This window comes from Scomber japonicus, chromosome 12 (assembly GCF_027409825.1).
Source record: "Scomber japonicus isolate fScoJap1 chromosome 12, fScoJap1.pri, whole genome shotgun sequence".
Classification (NCBI taxonomy): Eukaryota; Metazoa; Chordata; class Actinopteri; order Scombriformes; family Scombridae; genus Scomber; species Scomber japonicus.
The window spans coordinates 15,712,323-15,733,876 of record NC_070589.1 but is presented as its reverse complement, the minus strand read 5'-3'; the positions used below and the strand labels follow the sequence as shown (position 1 = coordinate 15,733,876).

General features: G+C 38.3%; 3 protein-coding genes across 4 annotated transcripts; 2 read left to right on the top strand and 1 right to left on the bottom strand.

Moving 5' to 3' along the window:
* Nucleotides 1-151: 151 nt before the first annotated feature.
* On the bottom strand, nt 152-8,142 carry LOC128368840 (protein FAM102B-like). The gene is made up of 11 exons (XM_053329728.1): nt 7,937-8,142; nt 6,361-6,481; nt 6,076-6,105; nt 5,532-5,648; nt 5,138-5,184; nt 3,617-3,720; nt 3,258-3,353; nt 2,947-3,154; nt 2,296-2,432; nt 1,682-1,745; nt 152-1,441 (listed from the first exon to the last, which is right to left on the bottom strand). The coding sequence occupies exons 1-11, from the start codon at nt 8,080-8,082 to the stop codon at nt 1,399-1,401; spliced, it is 1,113 nt and encodes a 370-aa protein (XP_053185703.1). The 5' UTR covers nt 8,083-8,142; the 3' UTR covers nt 152-1,398.
* Nucleotides 8,143-9,150: 1,008 nt separating this feature from the next.
* LOC128368713 (calcium-binding mitochondrial carrier protein SCaMC-1-like) lies at nt 9,151-13,688 on the top strand. Of its 2 annotated transcripts, none has more exons than XM_053329568.1 (10): nt 9,151-9,512; nt 9,661-9,787; nt 9,954-10,023; nt 10,168-10,279; nt 11,275-11,433; nt 11,538-11,690; nt 11,780-11,887; nt 12,046-12,213; nt 12,412-12,562; nt 12,845-13,688. In XM_053329568.1, exons 1-10 carry the CDS (start codon nt 9,333-9,335, stop codon nt 13,024-13,026), a joined length of 1,410 nt encoding a protein of 469 aa, XP_053185543.1. In that variant the 5' UTR covers nt 9,151-9,332; the 3' UTR covers nt 13,027-13,688. The 2 variants fall into 2 exon arrangements, with proteins under 2 accessions (XP_053185543.1, XP_053185542.1); XM_053329567.1 differs by having other exon boundaries at nt 9,936-10,023.
* Nucleotides 13,689-16,071: 2,383 nt separating this feature from the next.
* On the top strand, nt 16,072-21,392 carry prkab2 (protein kinase, AMP-activated, beta 2 non-catalytic subunit). Its single transcript, XM_053329467.1, has 8 exons — nt 16,072-16,303; nt 17,269-17,451; nt 17,631-17,788; nt 17,940-18,033; nt 18,306-18,421; nt 18,719-18,854; nt 18,965-19,033; nt 19,551-21,392. Exons 2-8 carry the CDS (start codon nt 17,293-17,295, stop codon nt 19,626-19,628), a joined length of 810 nt encoding a protein of 269 aa, XP_053185442.1. The 5' UTR covers nt 16,072-16,303; nt 17,269-17,292; the 3' UTR covers nt 19,629-21,392.
* Nucleotides 21,393-21,554: the final 162 nt, after the last annotated feature.

Here is a 21,554-nt window from a genome sequence, read left to right as displayed (position 1 = left end):
AATTTCCTCTTTCAGTTTCCTTCTTATAATCCTCTGATTATCCTGAGTAATAAAAGATAAACATACTTTATTTGCCATTTTGGCCATTTTAATTTTCTATTTCCCTTTTATTTCAATTCTGTGTATAATTATCCTCCTTACACCTTTTACAAAAAGGTCTGGTGAAATGCACCACTAAACGTTGTAACGAGTTATACAGAGTGCACTTTTTTTTTTTTTTAATTGACAGATTTGGCCTTAAATTATTAACATTCAACATCTTAAAGACAACACATTAATCGTAAAAACACCATAGCCTTTATACTGCTGACTCGCACTAAATAATAGCTTCCAAGTGGGTATAAAATATCTTTTTTCAACACATTAACCTTAGTATACATTCTATGGATATGACTTCATAAGTGGCATCAAATATACATTTTACTGAGTTTTGCACATTTACAAAATGTTGGTAAAAATAAATTCATTGCTCTCACTTTTTAGATAACTGACATACACACACTAGATATAATACCAAAAGGACCAAATATAAAAACTTAATGGTGATCATGTTATATTTTCAATACAGTGAACCTCCCTCACAACCAGGTGAGGAGGTGATTCAGTGAAGACGGGCTTGTGATATTAGCTAAGATGTTGTAATCTGTAGTTCCACAGTCACAAGTTTCTATTCTTCTACATAAATAAACGAGGCTGCAAGGAACAGACACAGTCCCCCCTCCAACCACTTATTCCATTAAGAAAATAGGACTTGTGGTGGTCTGTGATTTTCCCATCACATAACATCTTGCACAGAGTCTTAAGTGACATCCATATTAATTAGCAGTTTTGAAGAGGACAACACCTTGATAGTTCGTGACATTATCTTTTCTATAGGCCTACTCAGTCAGTTTAAGAGAAACACTTTCACATTCTTCATCACCACCCACTTACACTGCTGGTATCAATATAATGGTTAAACAAAATGTAACTTGACCAGAAAAAAAACATGCTGAAGACTTTTACATATTTTTTTAAATAACAAAAAACATAAGAAACATATACACACAAATTCACCAGGGAGGGGTGAATACAATATGGTAGATTTACCGTTCTAACCACTTGTCTTACAGTTCTCTTAGAGCAGAAGAACACCAACAGAAATGTCAACACAACTATTGTGTCAGCCACCAAAATGTTCAGACAATGTGGCCTTCAACTCCACTTCTTGAACACTAGAGGGCTCTCCTGGCCTACAGATGCTGTAGGTAACGCAGCAGGATTGCATAAGAGAAATGAATTCTCCTGTAGTGAGGAGGGAGCAGTTTCTGATGCCTCCTACACTCTGCCGCTCTGTCTTGTGTCCCCTGCATCAGTGTAATACGGCACCCTTTATGACAGGCACATGCTTCCCAAAGCCTAGCGCTTGATCACCACCTGCTCAAAGGCTCCAGCTGCAACCCTGAAAGAGAATGCCACAATGAATATGAGGGAAGTTTATCTGATCTGGCTGTGGTGTGTACTTTGATGTGTATCTTAACATGATTTTTACACAGTAGAAACAAACATGATGACAAATCATTGGGTTAATACAAACACTCCTTATAAGAATCCCAATTTTACATATTTGTAATGAATAAGTATTTGCAGTAAATGCCTGGTGTGTGGCACCCACAATCCACAGTTACATAATCACACCCACCTTGTGTGCTGGCTTCCCAAGGCTGTACTCCCACCAGGACCAACAAACAACTTGAGACCCTCCTCTGCAGAAACAGACACATTAAAAATAAGAAAACTGTCAATCATTGTGCACAGTCAGACTTTAAAAATGGCTCACTCTGATGAATGAAATGTCAATTGATTGGGGGACTTTAGAAGTGAGTGAGACAGCTAACAAGAAGGCGTATCTGTGATTGTTACATACTCTGAAGAACATCTGTGGAGAGACTTGATAGCTAAGTCCCTTCATGACATTTTTTAGATTAAGGGTGGGGATATGACACATGGCAGTGAGCACTGTGTACTGAGTTTTTTCATCGCTGTCTTTGTGCTATTCATAGAAATGATATCGTCCTCACCTCTGTAATTGCTCATCAAATACGTTTAGATTGAGATGGTCCAAAATGTTGACAATTCATGATTTGCCATTATGAACATTTCATTCTCATTCAACATTTCAAGGGAGTGCTTGACACAACACTGCATAGTTGTATTGCGACACCTCAATGTAATTTGATCCCATCAGCCGGATAGTAGGCAACTTTCCGAGCCAACCCTCATAACTCCATTAAGTTATGGATTAGATGTACACACCCTCTGCACTGGAGTCCAAGAAGCCACTGGTGAAATCCTGGCTCTGCAGGATTTTCTCAATGATGTCATCAGCATCCACCCTGGTGGCATCCACTCTTTTCAACTGATTCTCCATTGAGTTCTGTTTAACTGGATGTCTAATAAAGAATAATAAACAAGGTAGAATATTAAAAAAATATACTTCATAGGATAAGACATAAGATAATTTAGTTATGTTTGTGGTGAAACATCTCAATCTTATAAAGTTATCTTATAAAGTAAAGTAGATTTTCTATCATAGCCAGTTGTGACAAATAAACGCAGAATAACAAATGAATAGTCAAATAGTAATCTAATTAATAGTCAACAAGTTTACACAAACTGATGATCCAAAACCATTAATTTTAGTTCCTGTTGTACTTCCCATACAATTCAGCAGCAATTCCCACTGCTTATCCATGACACATGAGTAACATGCAATATACTGTTTTGGTTTCAGTCTTTGACGCTCAGGCAAACAGTGGTTGAAAAGTGTTTTTTTTTTTTTTGTTGTTTTTTTAAATTAAATATTTCAAAATTTTCAAGTGATCTAAATGAGAGATTCAAAGTTAGAACAGGCAAAAAGGGACAAAACTGCAGGTGTGACTTTACCCAGGTGACTATGTATATTACCTTGGAACCTTGGCGGGGGTCGAGGGGTGTTCAGGTGCATGATGGAAGTTTGCAGAGATCGGGGGAGTGGACCTGCTCTCCTTCTCTCCTCTCTCTGCCTGCTGCTCATTGGGTTCCATGATGCTACCGATGCCTGTGGAAGCAGAACCTCCTGATGCACTCCTCCGATGGCTCAGATCTGTTAAACTGGAGTGATTTGAGCTATAACCTGCAGGACGGTAGGAAAAGGTTATAGTTCTGATTTGCGTAACAAGTGTGGAGGTAATGTTTAATGATCAAAGGGCAAAAAAATGCATCTGCGTGTTTGGTACCTGAGATTTTTGACTGCTGACTCGCATAGCTGGGCGTTCTTGAGTGACCATATGCTACCAGATTCTCTGGGACTGATACCGAATGTACAGGAGTTCCTAAATGAAAAAAAGTGTTAGCAACTCAGAAAAACAATATGCAAAACATTAAAAATTTCATTAATTCATGAACATTTACAGGAACAAAATGTGATCATAGCTAAAACTGCCACTCAGAGGCAGTGATGGTTCTCTGAGGTTCTACCCTAAAAGATTCACTTTCCCAATTATGCTTTTTATTTTTAAACTTTGACCAAATATTTCCTTTTCTCAAGAACTGAGGAATTACAGTAATTTCAACTATGTAGTCTGTTTGCACATACCGGTGATTGAATGGGATATGTCTTTGTCCCCTCCCTTCCTCTCCTCGAGCAGGCACTCTGATTCAGCCTGTGGGATTCCCAGAGTCATGGCTGTTGATGGGGGACTGTAGGGAACACAGGATGTACTGCATTAACTTGGTGCCTTAAGTATCAAACGTTTATGGAGAGGAGCACCTTTAAAGTAATTTAGCAACAGTGTTTTGTTTACATACACACATACAACTGGTGACTCCCAGTGATGAGATACACACATAGACAGACAGCAATACATGACCTAACCCTGGGACTGTCAAATGTTTCTATGAACAAAAATCACCCAATTCATTCTAAGATACTATATTTCTTGTCCAAAACCTTATCCAGATTGTTTGATATTTAAGCCGGATACTGTGTAAAGACATGCTGGTTTGTTCAAGTGCTCAGACAGTAAATTCAATTTATTTAGAATGCAAACTGAATTTTATTTATGCATACCTGTGCAGTAACTACTATACCTTCATTGTTGAATACGTGACATTTGCTGCATGTTGCAATTCATGTGTTCTACTTCTAAGTCAAAAGTTGGCGTGTATAAATCTGCTGTTGCACTAAGATGACTTTCACTTTTGTTTCAGACAATGCATGTCATTGAGGTCAAGCTGATTCTTATTGCTGCTCCTCAAGAGACTGATTATTAAAATGATTCATTCAAATTTACAATAAGATATTATTTTACTTTCAATTTACATGTCAACATACTGTAATATGTATGCAAACTGCAGATATGTAAACACATCCACATCTCATCTATTCAACTATTTATGTCAATTGGTTTTAGCAGTATTCAGCTCAGGAGACATCAACACAAGAAATGTTACTTATTTTCTGCTGAGATGCTGCTGTAAACACAGGAATGACAGTAGCTCAGCAGACAAACAGCAGACAGAGAGTAATTTTAAAAAAAGAAAGAAAAAGAGCGTCATCTTTCCGCTGAGCTCCACACACTATGAGTAACACTGCGTGGTATGAATCACTAGGCTATCCTTGAAATCACACTTTACACGTCTCCTAGGCAGCAGCATGTGTTTTATTACACTGTGAGGGAGTTGGAACATGACAGAATACAGAGAATGACTTGCATTTGTTAAAGAAAGTTAATTGTTTGCACATGGTGCAGCCTTTACCAAGAGTGTACTGGTAAATGATGTCCTGATAAACTGGTCTACACACCAACTCTTTCCTGAATAAATAACATCTATGTTGAACTGATCAGATCAGTTGTTGCTCATGACAGGTTGATTAATGTCTGGGTGAGGTGTATATTAACGCACATAGATAAGAGTGATAAGAGTGTCGCAAGATCTCAGCAGCAACATTACATGTTGCTCAGTGTGTCTCAGTGTTTGTCTGTGATATCAGAGTGCACCTCAGTTTGGTGACAGACAGGATGTCCTCTGTGGTTACATCTTGCTTAATGCAGACATTTGTGAACAATGTACATACTTTTTAACTACGTCTATAACATGAGGTTAAAGTGCTTACGTTTTAAAGCAGGGGTCTCCAGACATAAGTTGTGTGGTGATGACAACCTGTAACAGACAAGAAGAATACTTTCAGTTTTAGGCTATGAAACAACTTGACTTGTTAAGCAGAAAAATGCCTGTGTTGTATAATAAAAGTTTACAATAAGATTTTGAAAAATGTAATTGAGGGTCTGTGCCCGAAGAACATTCTGCATACTTTAAATGTACTCTCATGGCTCATGCTGTAGATAACAGGCTGAGACATGTCTTTAATAAACTATGAGGAATTTCAACTTTTCCATCCATGCAATACATCCAACTTGAACTAAATAGTAGAGTGTTTGCTCTAGTGACCATTTATGTAAGAATACGTTTATCTATGCTAAAATGTGGTATGGACTCCTAAGACATACCTTGAGAATTGAGTTGTCCTGTCTGGTGTTCTTGGTGTCATATCCCTCTAGGAGGCACCTTCTTGTAGTGCTGCCAGACCCAGCAAACTCAGACAGGTTTAAGTCAGCAAAACCCAGCTGCAAAGGATCAGAGGAGATCAACCAGTGTGAGTTTAAATTGTTTTTTATTATTATTACAACAAGAGAATATAAGACATAATCCGCACTTAAAGAAAGGTTTATGGAAACACACTATGTCTAAGATGAAACTTTCAATACTTGAGAAATCATATAACCTAATTCTTTCACTCATTATAGTTATTGGTTAACATAGTGGAGGTTCTGATTTACAAAGTTTTCAATCAGTAACCAGAGACGGAAATTGGCAATATAAACATTCTTTGTAAATAGACTTGCCTAACAGAAAAGTCCTCTAAGGTCACTTGGTTAAACTGCTATCACACATATTTTGTGATAAGACTGTTCTAATAGATCCCTCGCACTCGAGCCTTTATGTTTACAACACTCACTGCAGTCCACAGAAGAGAAAGAAAACAAGTATTACCTTTGCAAACGTTTTTCCGCCTTTCAATTCCTGAAATGACAAAAAAAAAATGAACCTGTTTTATTACGATCTAACACACTACTTTAATTTACAAAATCTGTGACTCCAAGCATTTTCTACAAATGACTTGGCTGCTGCACTGTGGTTACAAATTAACAGTGCTTTTGATTTTGCGCACATGAACATTTTCTTAGCACATGCAAGTTTCACTTCTTGGACTCATTACTGTAGTGTCAACAAAGCAGAACTTGGCTGCAAAAAAACCCAAAACACAATGTTCTGTACCTTGCGCACAGACACCCGGCACACACAAGGGTCTAGTACACCTGTCCCAGCATTGGCACTCATCTTGCACATGAAGGAAAATCTCTTCTTCCAGTGCACACAGTTCGCTTGGACCGGTTCGCTAGGAGAAAAGCACACTTGATAACATTACCCCATACAAAAACTGAAACACACAGACATACTGAATGCTGAAAGAACAGTTTTGCACATTTCTAATTTAAATCTAACATGTAGAAGAATACTGCAACTTGTATTCTTTAAAACAAGCTTATGATGTTCTTCAAGGCTATGAGCTATATCCTACAAAATTATATTAGATTATGTATTCATGTATTCATTCATCTGTTGTCAGATCTCATATGAGTGTAACACTTTAGTCCAATCTCTGACATTAAGAGTTCTGGATCTGTTTGAAGACAGTCCTGTGATATTGGGTTGTATTAAAAATGAACTGTTGATCATTAGAAGCAACAATAAGGAGGTTTAATGTTCTAATCACAGGAATGGAAACGTTTCATATTTTCTTTGACATATCAATTTCTAACATTATTAGGCTATTGCATTATTACTAAAACGTCATTTTAGAAAACCACCTCAAGGTATTTTCATACTACATAACTTTACATCATGAACAAGACTGTCAATATCCTTTACAGTATATAGTAGAAAGAAGTTGGCTGTGGTAGGAGCAGGGTAAATTTAAAAATACAGTGTTTACATGACAGTTTTTGGGGGCAGACAGTTACCATAGCAGCAAGTAATGAGGGCGCACGGCTGACATGACTGTGTCCGTTTTTTCCAGTGTGACTCATTTAAGTGCTACCAGCAGTTATAACCATGGACTCGAGAGATCAAACTGTTGTTTTCCTTTGAAATGGAAGGAAATTCTGTTTTGTTTGTCAAAGCTGTTATTAAACAGGACAGATAATAACATAACCATACTATAAAATACTATAAAATGAAGAACTGGAGACAGCCACCATCAAAGTATATTTTCTATTAAAATATCTCCAACTAATAATGATAATAATAATAATAATAATAATAACAATAATAATAATGATAATAAATTGTTGACTGACATAAGGGATTCAATCCAGTCAAATCTAAATTAACGTAAATTACAGTACTTGTTGCTTAGCAACTGGTCTGATCAACTGTCGTACTGGTTAACAAAAGAATGATTTCCATCGATAAGCACAATGTTATTTTAATGAACCTGTTATTTTATTTTCACCAGCTTTAAAAATCACACTAAACCACAGCCTCGTGTGTTAGAGTGTGCTTGCACACAGCAACGAGTCTTTAAACTGTTATAAAGGTGAGTTAATATAACATAACGTTACTGTTAATGGTAAAATCTAATGTTAGTTAGCTCCAGTAATGTGGTGTATAGGAATAACGTTAGTTAGCAAGCTTTAAACATTTACTACACAACTGACAACAAATGCTCAACAGGTGTCTAAAGAAAACTGAAGAGGGCAAAATTGTTCAGAACAAGTTTCACTTAAATTTAACTTGAGCTTGTCTGAGCAACCAGTGAACTGCTGCTTCTATAAATAGTAAAACTTCTTACCGAGAAGACTCAACTGCAAAGCCTCCATCTATGAGTCTGACTTTACAGAATATAACTCCGTTGACGAAGGGAACTGATGATAATTCCTCCAACACGAATTCAACTTTAAATTTGAATCTCTTCTTTTTCAAAAGAATGAAGGACATGGTGTGTCCTCAAACGTGTATTAGCGGGACCGTCCCGAGTCACAGTGGACAGACAGCTGAAGACTGCTACTCTCTCAGCTGTCGCTCCTGGCTGCAGCAGAAACGAATCAAAGTTCAAATCACCTCCTTCCCACCCACTGAAAAACACAAGTCATGACGCGAGGAAATTCCTAGGTTTGATTGGCTGCAGCTGTGTGAAGAAAGAGAAATACGTGGTTGTAATGCCCCCGTACACACCAAGCCCCTCAGTCTAGCTGGAACTCATTCAAAACGCCCACTGACAGGAGCGTGCTTTGTTGTTTTTTTTGTTTATTTTTTTTTTACATCAGCAACACTGAAATCATGGCATTAGTCCCATAAACACAAATGATACGTGTGAAAAGGAGAAGTGGGAAAATGGAAGAATAGGAACGTAATGACATGTGATGACATGTGAAATGTCATCACATGTGTGGTAAAGTCCTATTGCATCATTTAAGCATAATTATTATTCTTAATTTAATTTAATGCTAAGTCTCCCTTCAGATTCCCTGATCCGTCCTCGTAGTTGACGGATGTTGAGGCTAAACACAATTTCTTGTCATCGAGACATCTAGATATCTAGATAGATAGATAGATAGATAGATAGATAGATAGATACTATGGTCTTAGAAATGGCCATTTAGTTGATAAAACACATCTCAGAGTCAGTATTCGTTTAAGGTCCAGGGGTCCCACACCACACACAGGAGCCCCACCTTTACTGCGATGAAACAGCGCCCTCTGGTGACGGCCAGCGGTGCCCAGCACTCGACACTGTGTCTGTTTTAAATGACACGTCCGTTTAGATGAAGCGATAACATTTCCTCTATAATGCATTATCATATTGCACACATAATGAGGGTAAAATGACATGATGAAATGCATGATCAGTAGCAACAGCTGGAGTACATATACAGTTACATAATCCACGGATTATTTCACCACTTTTCTATTTTTCCTGCTTTCCGGAGAAAACATCGAATAGCTGCGCCGCATTCATAGCTCCACCCCCGACCACTGCAGTTCCTCTGAAATAAATACTACGGAATACTCCTTTTCACGGGACAGTCTGCAAATTTTAATAACTGGAAGACATATTTCCATCGCACATTTACGTGCACATCTGGATTTTAACGGGATTTATTATTATGATTGTTGATATGGATTAAATGATCAGATCCTGACCACAGGACGACTCGTTCAGACGCTCCTTACACATTAGCATTACAATGTATCAGACGCTACGGACGCTTGTACTATCAAATGCCCGGTGCTGGGATGCCGACAGTGAGAGGTCATATCAGGACCTGTTTGAGAGGCTTGATACCAATAAAGATGGGAAGGTAGATGTAGCAGAATTACGGGCGGGCCTCAAGGCGATGGGCATATTCCGCCAGGGTGCTGCACAGGTAAAAGTAAATGGGACCAGACTAGGTCCTGGTTTGGCTCTTTTGCATGAAATTCCTTATTAGTGTGTGTTTCTGGGCTGTGTGAGTCACTCGAAAACTACTTGAGAAGGCAAATAAACAAAATATATGTTTTATCTCTTCTCTGCAGCAAATTGTGTCGTCTGGTGACCAAAACAAAGATGGGAGTCTCGACTTCAAAGAGTTCACCAAATACCTGAAAGAGCACGAGAAGAAACTGAGGTTGACATTTAAAAGTCTGGACAGGAACAACGATGGTAAGAGACGAAGCATTGCAGAAATACTTGGCACACATAGTGACACATGATGGCAGTGAATATTTACAAAGTCACACACACTGTTTATACTCCAGCATACAGAGTTTTAATTAATTTCTTTATATATTTCTTTTTCTTTTCATGTCAGGACGCATTGATTCCACAGAGATCCAACAGTCCCTTGCAGAGTTGGGCATGCATATCAGCAGTGAGGATGCCCAGAAAATTTTACACAGGTTTGACCTCCAGTTCTATCTACTGAAGCAGTTCAAAATGATTGTTTGTGTGTAACTTAGAAGCTTTATGGTCACAGATATGCTCATTAAGATGTAATACAACATAATATGTCAAGGTAAATAGATATTTCTGCCTTTCCTTAGTATGGACATTGATGGCACTATGGTGGTGGACTGGAACGAGTGGAGAGAACACTTCCTGTTGTGCCCTGCTCACAACCTGGAAGAGATCATACGTTACTGGAAACACTCCACGGTATGGGACATTTACATACAAACAGAAACAAACACATTCTGTGGACACATGCAGAGGCAACTGCAGTGGAATGAATCACATGTCCTCTAGTGCTCATGTGTTAGATATTATGGATTTTCTCAGCAGTTTTGGCAGCTGCTTTGAAAGACTAGACTGTCCGAAATAATTAGGTCACAGCACTACAGCTTTCTCCTCCACTCCTTCTTAGTGTGAAGAAAGATGTCATTGACTAGTTTGTTACTTCTCCTGCTCAAGATATTTGCTCCGTCATGAGCAGTACATACTTGTTTTAATAGACAATGCATTCAAATGTTAGATGACAATACCAGAGAGAACAGCATTCTAATAAAGGTGTGAGATTAGTGACCACAGAACACATAAATAGCTGCATGTGTTTTCTTATGCAGTTTCATTTCTGTGAATTACATTTGCACCATGAATGTCACTAATGCTTTTGGAAAAACATTGGGTATGTTTATCTGAAACAGCCAAAGTATGCAAGACAAGGGCTCAGTCAGAGCAGTGATTATGCTTTCACAAACAGTTTTAGCTAAAGGATAAGAAGCTCAGGTCATTGTTTGTTAAAATAGTTCAACAATTAGAATTTTTAAAAACATTTTCTTCAAAATATGGTGTTTTCTTTGTGCATGTTGTTGATTTGTTTTCTGTCAGGCTGACACCTTACATTCAACTTTGTGTAAATGTGGCTCTCTCTGCCATGCACAGTTAGAAATGTGGCAAGTTGCATCATCAGTTACACTAGACCTCAAAAGAAGAACTTCTAATTTTTTTTGTTAGACATCGTGACATCTACTTCCTGAGAGAAACACCTTCTCAAAACTGGTATGAACAAGACACTGAATCTTTATTATGACCATAAACAGGCCACTTAGTATTCATATTTTTAGCTTCAGTAATAGCAGTTGTGTTGTCAAACATGTATTAGTGTCCATAAATGAAAGTGATGTGAGAAAATGTGCGTACGTGCTCACCAGGTGCTGGACATAGGCGACAGTCTTGCCATCCCAGATGAATTCACAGAAGAGGAGAAGAGCTCAGGTGGCTGGTGGAAGCAGCTTGCTGCAGGTGCAATGGCAGGGGCTGTCTCTCGCACTGGTACTGCCCCTCTAGACAGAATGAAAGTCTTCATGCAGGTGAATAATGTGACAGAAAATGAGCAATTATATCATGTTAAGCTATATCCTCTTCCTTTTTAAGGAATGTTAAATATTATGTTTGTGTATTTTTTTTATTTCAGGTTCACTCTTCTAAGGTCAATAAAATAAGCCTGGCAGGGGGCTTCAAGCAGATGATTAAAGAGGGAGGCTTAACTTCACTCTGGAGGGGAAATGGAATCAATGTTTTAAAGATTGCACCTGAGACAGCAATCAAATTCATGGCATATGAACAAGTAAGGGACTGTACCTTTGAAAAGCTTATTTAACACAGTAATATGATGGTACTTATCACAGTACAAATATTTGTAATTTTCTGTTGCAGTATAAAAAATTGTTATCAGAAGAGGGCAAAAAGATTGAGACACACAAGAGGTTCATGGCAGGCTCGCTGGCTGGAGCCACAGCACAGACGGCCATCTACCCCATGGAGGTACAACTGCACTACTGTTTGATCATCTCAGTCGGGGGGGTGTATTAAAATAAACTGATAAGCTATTTTAAGATGACTCAGAAACTTTAAGATACCACAGAAATCAAAAGAATGTGTTCAGTTTTTCTTCTTTTGGGTTTTTTTGGGTACTTTTTAAGGTGTTGAAAACAAGACTGACACTACGGAAAACCGGCCAGTATTCAGGAATGTTTGATTGTGCCAAGACAATCCTGAAGAAGGAGGGCATCATGGCTTTCTACAAGGGCTACATTCCAAACTTACTGGGCATCATTCCTTATGCTGGGATAGACCTTGCTGTTTACGAGGTATGCAGTGATACACTTTGTGATATATGCTGCCCCTCCAGTGTTATTTTACAAATGAGTGCACTTTGCTAAATTACTTCATTTGCTTGATTGTGTGATCGCAGAACTGTTTTAAATTGAGAAATAGATTTTTGTGCTATGCTAATGAACATTAGTCCTGTCTTTTCATTCTCTCCCCACTTCTCTGCTGTGTCTCAGACTCTGAAGAACGCCTGGTTGTCATACCACCCCAAAGACTCAGCTAACCCGGGAGTTCTGGTGTTGGTGGGCTGCGGGACCATCTCTAGTACTTGTGGGCAGCTGGCCAGCTATCCACTCGCACTTGTACGCACACGGATGCAGGCACAAGGTAAACTCTGTCAATTGGTAATAGTGATGACAAAACCTACATGGCATGTAATTTACACAATGCATGATCATTTTTAATGATAGGCTAGATGTTCATAAGGAGACCAGTGTAACATATAGCCCACACAAACAGACAAAATAAAATTAAATAGATACAAAACTAAAAAGTAACACTCTATCCAAAGAAATGTAGATAACACCCTTGACATTCAAAAAACACATTCTAGGTATTTAAAATAAAAAGCATGCTTTTAGATTCACTTCCCTGTCTTTTTTTCTTCAGCGTCCCTAGATGCATCAGACCAGCCCTCCATGAGCTCTCTGATGAAGAAGATTGTAGCCAAAGATGGCTTTTTCGGACTCTACCGGGGCATCCTGCCAAATTTCATGAAAGTCATTCCTGCTGTCAGCATTAGCTATGTGGTTTACGAGTACATGAAGACTGGCTTGGGAATCTCTAAATGATAATACAAGCCATGAGAAAAAAATATATGTACTGTATTTGTCAGACTTGAGCGTTTTTGCCTGAAATGACTCCAAAAGAATAGATGGACATCAAAACTTACAGGGCATGACTTCCACCAGCTGGCACAGGAATTCAGCAGATGGAAAACTGTATGTATCCCACTAAGGGCAGTCTGTCAGTATACTGTAGCTAAAACATTATCAGTTGAGGTAAGCATGCTTTAGATTGTCATTCTACTGTAAAGAAAAGCACTCCCCATATTTACACATTGTCCTAAACAATGCTTGACACAAAGACAAAACTGCACATGGATACAAAAGTAAAAATGAAAAAGCGTAAAACATGATGGTCACATAGTATATCCCTCAGTTATTCCTTAAAACCCCCCAAAAAATAGTTTATTGGAGCACACTGTGCTTTTTGTTCACAAAGGAAATATCTTACCAGCTTATCCCACAGAGACACAGCAAAGGTCTCTATTAAACCCTGAAAGAGAAAAGAACAACACTATGCCAGTTCAATTGTGAGGAAATTTAACACTTTTCAAAGTTGTGAACACCTGCCCTACAACCAAATCAACTCTATGTTTAGACAAACTGCACTCCAATCACCAGCTGTCCACTAAAAATAACTGGCCCTGAAAAATCAATACATCTTGACACTGGAATACTTCCTCCACATTGTACATCACTCTTTTATTTGAGAATAATTTAAATGTGCCTTACTGCCATTCAATGGGAGCCTTATGTATGTATGCCATAAGCAGATATGTTTTTTACTATATATATATATATACTGTATTTATTTACTGTGTATGTATATAAATATTTCTGTTTATTTATGGGTTTTAACTATGGATACCACTTCATAACTACATTATATTTTTAAGAAAACAGTAGTAACTTGTCATCTGACTGCAATGCCTGCAAGTTGTTTTTGTATTGTCGAAGTCCTCATTTCAACACATCCAGACACCCTACCCCAAACATATACATTACACACACACACACACACACACGCGCATGCACATGCACACACAGGATCCTGTTACATTCAACATTGTGTTACGTGTTCTTTCAAACAGCCCTGTGGTGGAGATGTTTTGTTTTTATCTACCACAGACAATCAAGTTTTTATCATTGTTATGAATTACGTTCATGTGAATATTAAGAAATGAAATCTTGTGTCAATTTAATACATGTTAACTTGAACATGCTAAAACAATTAAAACATTGTCTTTGGTGGAGGGTTTACTTGAGAGCAGTGGTTCAGTGGTGTTGAGTTTAGTCCTTCAGAGTGGGGATTACTGGTTGAACAACTCTTGAGATGTGTTAATGGCTCCACCTAGTGATCAATAAAAAAACATTGACACATTACAGGATTGAAACTTGATTTACTAGTGTGTGTGTGTGTGTGTGTGTGTGTGTGTGTGTGTGTGTGTGTGTGTGTGTGTGTGTGTGTGTGTCTGTAAGTGTAAGTGTGTATCAGTATAGTAAGTAAACCAGAGTATAAAAGTAAATGAACCTTTCAGACATTTTAAGATATACAAAAATACTTTGGGTATTTTCCAAAAAGAAAATATTGATTGAACTGCGTCTAGTTCCTCTCCCTCACTGAAAAATAATATTTGAATATGCAAATATTGTTCATTTAAAAAAATTTAACTGCTGGACAATGTGTCTGCTATCCTTGTCCTTGCATAAGCTGCAGCCTAGACCACAATTGGCGCCAAGCTAGTTATGATATCACAAATCTCTCAATTGATCAATCGATGAATGAAAACAGCCTCCTAGTGTCAGATGTCCACATACATCAATTCAAAATTCAAATTCAAACTTCAAAATTACTTAAATTCAATTAGTCTGTTAGCTCTTCTGTAAATTAATGAAGAATTAGACAGCCTGATGGCTGTAGGAGCGAGGGATCTTTTAAATCTCTCCGTCCTGCAACGGAGAGATTTAAAATATCCTTATAACTTGGCACCACCTCGATGTCCACCCCACAAGTATTCACTGGCTGAAGAGGGGGCTTGAACCTGCGGAAATGATGATCATTTCCTTAGTCTTTGAGGTGTTCAGTAGGAGATAGTTCTTGTGACTCCAGTCACTGAAAGCTTTTATCAGATCCCTATATTCAGATTCCTGTCCATTCCTGATACACGCCACAATAGCAGTGTCGTCCGAGTATTTCTGGATGTGACAGGACTCAGAGTTGAATTTGAAGTCTGCTGTATACAGTGTGAACAGGAATGGAGCCAGAACAGTCCCTTGTGGAGCCCCTGTGCTGCTCATTAAAGTCCCAGAAACACAGTTCTCCAACCTCTATACTGTGGCCTTCCTGTCAAGTAATCTGTGATCCAGGAGATAAAGGAAGGATCCACTCCCATCTCTGGACAGTGAATGTAAAAGTGATGGAACAAAAATAAGATTTTGAATGGAGGCGGATTTAAAGCTTTACCATATCTGTTTCGGGATCTTAGTTAAATTTTAATTCTATAATCTTGGTCGACAAAATTGATGCGTAAGGGAAAGGGCCAGATGGAGATTCTTTATGGGGTATCATGGTCATCAGTCTAAATTATGACTTTGATTTCATTCATTATTCAGATGGGTCTAATTATATATTAATATTATAGCCTATATTAAGAAATAATAATGTACAGCATGCTTACATCACATCACCTGTAGCAGAGGGTGTTGCGTCTGATAATGATATAGAATTATACATTAATAACAATATGAACAATATGTTGCAAGAACAGGATTCTTTAGACAAGCAATCACAAATAAATTGCTAGATTAATGTAGCCACATATCACATCTGCTACAATTTGCATTTTCATCATACACATGATGTATTTTGGATATCTGTACTACAGCTCTAAAATGTTTACACAGCCTGCGTCCTAGACCTAGACTATAATAGACTTCTTCACATGCAATCTACTGTATGCCCCTGAGAGATATGTGCTCATTAGTTTGTCCCGAGACGCACGCCGTAGCACCGCCGCGCTGCAGCTTTTGGGAGAGACAGAGAGGGGGGCCCTCCGCTAAAAACAAAAACTACATAAACACATCAGCTGGTGGCAGTGAGTGTGTTTGCTCTATCGCAACTTCATGCTGAGTAAATATAGTTTTCGTCGTGTTGTCATAATCGACACCGACGTCGTTAATAAGACAAACAGCGTGTGAGATATTATAAAGTGACAGCTAACAGCAGCTAAATATTCTCCTGTCAAAGTGATCTGAGCTGAGCTACCGGGGCGGGGACATTGTGGTAGGTTGTATTGCAGGATATATGCTCTCTGCTAAAGTATCGTCTATTTTGTGAACGTTGTTTGCTAACCGGAAGTTTTATAGGTTCATTGGTTGATAAGCAGCCAGCTGGTGGTTGTTGTGTTTGTCTGACCGGATGATTACATTAAGCGGTTGCACAGTCTGACCGGACAAGTCCAGGTTCACAGCTACGAGCCATTTACACAATCCTGCTAATATCTGAGGCGGCTAGTCTACCGGTAAGCCTTTTAGCTTTCCTGTAAAGCCGGTCAAGCTTTTAGGAGAACTACACTAATTACCTGTGAGAATGCTATGACAGGCATGTACTGTATTATAATGACATGTTATTATAAGACCGTACATGAGTGGCACAAACTGGCTATTAGTCACTATAATTGATTTTTTCATCGATATCTTATTACAGATACTCTATTATTAATGGTATTTCAAGGGTTTGCATTGATTGCATTGGTCTTGCATTAAAGCTGCAACAACGAATGAATTAATAAATATAACTAGTGGGATATTTGATGGTTTCAGGTTGTCAATTTTGAGAATTTTCAGCTCTTCCTCGTCTTACATTGTAGTAAATTGAATATCTTCCAATTTTGGATTGTTAATTTGATAAAATAAGGCATTGAATTCTTAAAAAAGTATTTATTTGTAAGGAGCCATGTTAAAATATTTAACATAAAAGTTGCCATTCAGTTTTATCTGGAGTCCTTTGGCAGGTCCCAATTAAATGACATCGCCTTGGACAAGAAATTGTGATAGGCATTTTTAACATTTATTTTGATGTTTTATACACCAAAGTGATTTATTGATAAAGTAAAAAAAATCTGAATATTAATCAGTGATTTAATAGTTGTTAGTTGCAGGCTTACAGGAAAATAAGCAAATGACCAACAAAACATCAGTTCAGGCAACTGCTCTAATATCATCAATCATCAATTATTTTCTTTCCAGCAGCACTATAAATAGTGTGACATTATGGGCAACACAAGCGACCGGGTGTCGGGAGATCGCCATGGAGCCAAGGCCCACCGCTCAGACAGCAGTGGCAGTCACAAAGACCATGATCACAGCAGTAAGATGGTGGACAGCACAGATGACCCCAACATCTTTAACACCCATGGGCCAGAGTCCAAGGTACAGAATCCACAAGACTACTATTCAGATTTCACTATCCTAAAAGTGACTAAAAATGCTGCATTTCTTTTAATTTTTGTTTTGCTTTTGGTTTTCACACAGATAGAAATTAAGAAAGTCAAATTAGAAACATATGAAATTCTGAATGAGCTTCTACTCAATTTCTACTTTACATCCAGGCGACAGGAGAGAAAGAATTCACCCCAGATCTGGATGACCTGGTGAAAACTGGTCCTCAGGCTCGACCCACTGTCATCCGCTGGGCCGGAGGGGGGAAGGAGGTCTACATAGCAGGTTCCTTTAATAACTGGAACACCAAGATACCACTAAATAAAAGGTGAATACAATTATTTAGCATTCAGCATGTCATTGATGTGCATATATTTTCTCATGCTAATTATCACACATTAGCTCCAGTCTCATTTTACAGTCCACACATAGAAAAGCCCGGTGTTGCAGTGACTGACTTTTTCTTCTTCTCTCCAAAGCCATAATGACTTTGTAGCAATCCTGGACTTGCCTGAGGGAGAGCACCAGTACAAGTTTTTTGTAGATGGACAGTGGGTCCATGATCCTTCAGAGGTACATCAATATCATTGTTATTTTATTATCACTTCATGTTACCAGTGTAAAAACTCTAAGTATTTTCTATGCTTCTGTAGAGGATTCTGATTTAAGGAATTTAACAATATGAAACTTTGCTTTGTGCTATTTAAAAGCCTTCAGTCACTCCCAGTAACTGTGTAAAAGTAGCTGCACTCACTGTTAGCTAAGCCTGTTTAAAGCCCAGTGAAATGTGTGCAGAGCGTTACAAATAATAATTATAAAAATGCTCCATTATCATATTATGGCAGCCGGTGGTAACCAGCCAGCTCGGCACCATCAACAACCTGATCCAGGTGAAGAAGTCTGACTTTGAGGTGTTCGATGCCCTGCAGGTTGACTCTCTGGAGTCAGACACATCAGGTCAGCCTGCATCTCGACTGATTGTTCATTCCAATTTTCAATTATACAACCAAATTTGAACAGCTAATATCTATAGTTATTGGAAAAATGTTATTATGTTGCAATACATGTCACATAAATAGACTGTAGCAGTAAAATTCATTGGAAACAACTCAAAACCTTTGCTTATTGGCCCAGACCCAAACTCAATGTCATTTCATATTCATTTCAATATTTGTTGTTTTTATTGATAAACTAGCCAGCAGCTATCAGCTCACTTATATCATATAATGACAAATGCTAACATGACTTGTATCATCACAGATCTGTCTAGCTCCCCTCCAGGTCCATATGGACAGGAGCAGTACGTCTTTAGACCTGAGGAGCATTTCAAAGCCCCGCCAATACTCCCCCCTCACCTCCTTCAAGTCATACTCAACAAGGACACCAACATTTCTGTGAGTCTCACTGTCTTTCTCCTTCACATCTCTCCACCTACAGTACTTTGCTATATATTCCTCAGACATGATTTGTTATTGTTGTTGTGTTTGTCTCATTCTCTTTGCAGTGTGACCCTGCCCTGCTACCGGAACCCAACCACGTCATGCTGAATCACCTGTATGCCCTCTCAATAAAGGTAAGAAACAGTTTTGGTAGGGAGGTTATATCTCTACAAACATTACCAGCAAACATGAACCTAGGGCCGATTATGACAAAAATCAAAATCACGATTAATTGAACTTTTAACCTCAATTACGATTAATGAGCGATCATCTCCACCCTTGATGAACAATTATGTATTCACAGTTTCTTTTGTTTTGTATTTTACACTGCTGCCACCATATTTTGTGATGAGTATCTTTAGGGAGAGAAAATAATAATGTTTTAAGGTGTGACGCTGTGGTTAATGTCTAGTTTACTTGATTAGAACTATGTAAAGATCATGGTTTGGGTTAAAATGATCACTGGAGACAAGTTTTCAAATTCCTAAAAGATATGCAACCTTTACTTCTATTAAAGTGACTAACTTGTGTTTAAAAAATCACATTTTCATTGTTCTTTGTGATGCTGGGTGGACCAGTTAGCAGTTTCTTCTTTGCCCCGTGGCTTATCTAATAGCAGCCTGCGTATGTGTTTTGTTTGTTTCTTTGTAGGATGGAGTGATGGTGCTGAGCGCGACTCACCGATATAAGAAGAAATACGTCACATCTCTGCTTTACAAGCCTATTTAAACCTCACCTCGGGGGCTCCGCAGTGCTTTTAGAGAGCGGCATGTTGTTTAGTTTTTTTGTTTTGTTTGTATCATCACATTTAGCTAAATCTTACACTGAAACGAGTTTACAGGTGAGTTGACTGTGGCTTTGTTTTAAAAAGGTTGCACTTCTGTCTACATAGGGCTCTGATTTTTAAAAAAGTAGCTAAGCGTGAGTTGGGTGAGATGAAAACCATACTCTGGCTTTTTTTGAGTGTGTACCTATAACATCTACAGACAGATAAGAGACTGACAAAATCACTGTGTGTGAGTGTTTGCTACACCTTATGCATGTCGGTGTGTTAAAAATGGATTTTACATATGAAGAGGCACAGTGAGGCAGCACAGACCTGTCATGTGCTGCATTGACTGATATTTCATTGATGGTTCCTTTTTAAAGGAAGCTCTCATTATGTGAGGGATTTTTGAGTGTTACTGATGATTTTAAAAGTGTTCTTGAGCTGACTCAATTAAGTTTTTAACAAATTGACGGTGTAATTTTGGGCTGTAGTGCATGCGTGCAGAATAAGAGAGTGACTTAATCCGGCCCACAGTCAGGGTTTAGGTACTGCAGAGAGCAGTAGACTTGCTTGAACGTTTAAGTGCAGAAACCTGAAGGTAGACTCAGACTCATGATGTCTGTGCTTGTTTAGGAGGCAGCAGCGAACAACTTCTGATGTTGTCCATATTACAGATTATGTTGTTTCTTCAAAGTTGAGCCGTAATTCAGTGAAATCTCCATGAATTCATCCCCAAGATTCCAATTTTGTTGGTCAAAGGTCACTGTTTGGTTCTGCTGTTGCCTTTATCTTTTCATAACGTTGCTAGCACTTTACCATCCTGTGAGCAGGAGTGTTCATATAAGCTTTAACTATGCAGCCTGACAACTCTTGTACTGTAGTTTCTCTGGATTGTAAATCTAATTTGTGCTCATTTTCATTTTTAGATATTCAGACCTTGCAGTGCTTTATGTGTGTGTGTGTGTGTGTGTGTGTGTGTGTGTGTGTGTGTGTGTGTGTGTGTGTGTGTGTGTGTGTGTGTGTGTGTGTGTGTGTGTGTGTGTGTGTGTGTGTGTGTGTGTGTGTGTGCGTGCGTGCGTGTGTGCGTGTGTGCATATGTGTTGAGTTTGTATTTATCAAACTGGAATGTACTGTATGTATCTATTATATGTATCGTCATGCACAAATGTGTGTACACTCAGACAGCTTCAACTTGTTGCTTTGCATGTATTGAATGTGTGCAACAGATCTGATGTACTGCAGATGAATTAAGAGGGCTATAAGGGCGAATTTAAAGTTGTACAATCTTTGCTCATGTGTGTTCTTTTTAACTATTTAAGCTAATCTGTGTTTTGAGGTACGGTGGCTTTGAAACATGTGAAAGTAATTTTTTTCTCACTTGTCAGTCTTGATGTTTAATGTTCTGCGGTTACAGTTCAGTATATACCCACATGATATGATATGTTACAGAAATGTAAAAAGGGGCTTTTATAAATCCATTTAGCGTTTAACGAGACGCTCTGAAAGTATTTTGTCAAAGTGGAGCCTTGCCATGAAGCTTTTTTGAAGACTTGCAGACATGATAAGGGAGAACTGACTAGTGTCGTAGTGTAAAGGCTAAAACCAAAACTTGAATTTTACAACCGTTTCATGAATGTTTTAAAAATGCTTTGCAAAGTAAATAAGTGTGATTCACTGTACAAGGTTGAACTTGTTTGCAAATAAAGAGAACAGGCTGTTCCTGGTATCTGTCTCTTTTTTTTCTTTCTGGTGCAAGGGGCCTTTATTCTGTACAAGTTTCAAAGTTTTATAATTTTATTGAACCCAGGGGCTGATGCAAATATACATTTTGGATATTTTATGTATTTGTCCTGTTGCTTACCTTAGTCCTGGAGAAATGATATGTC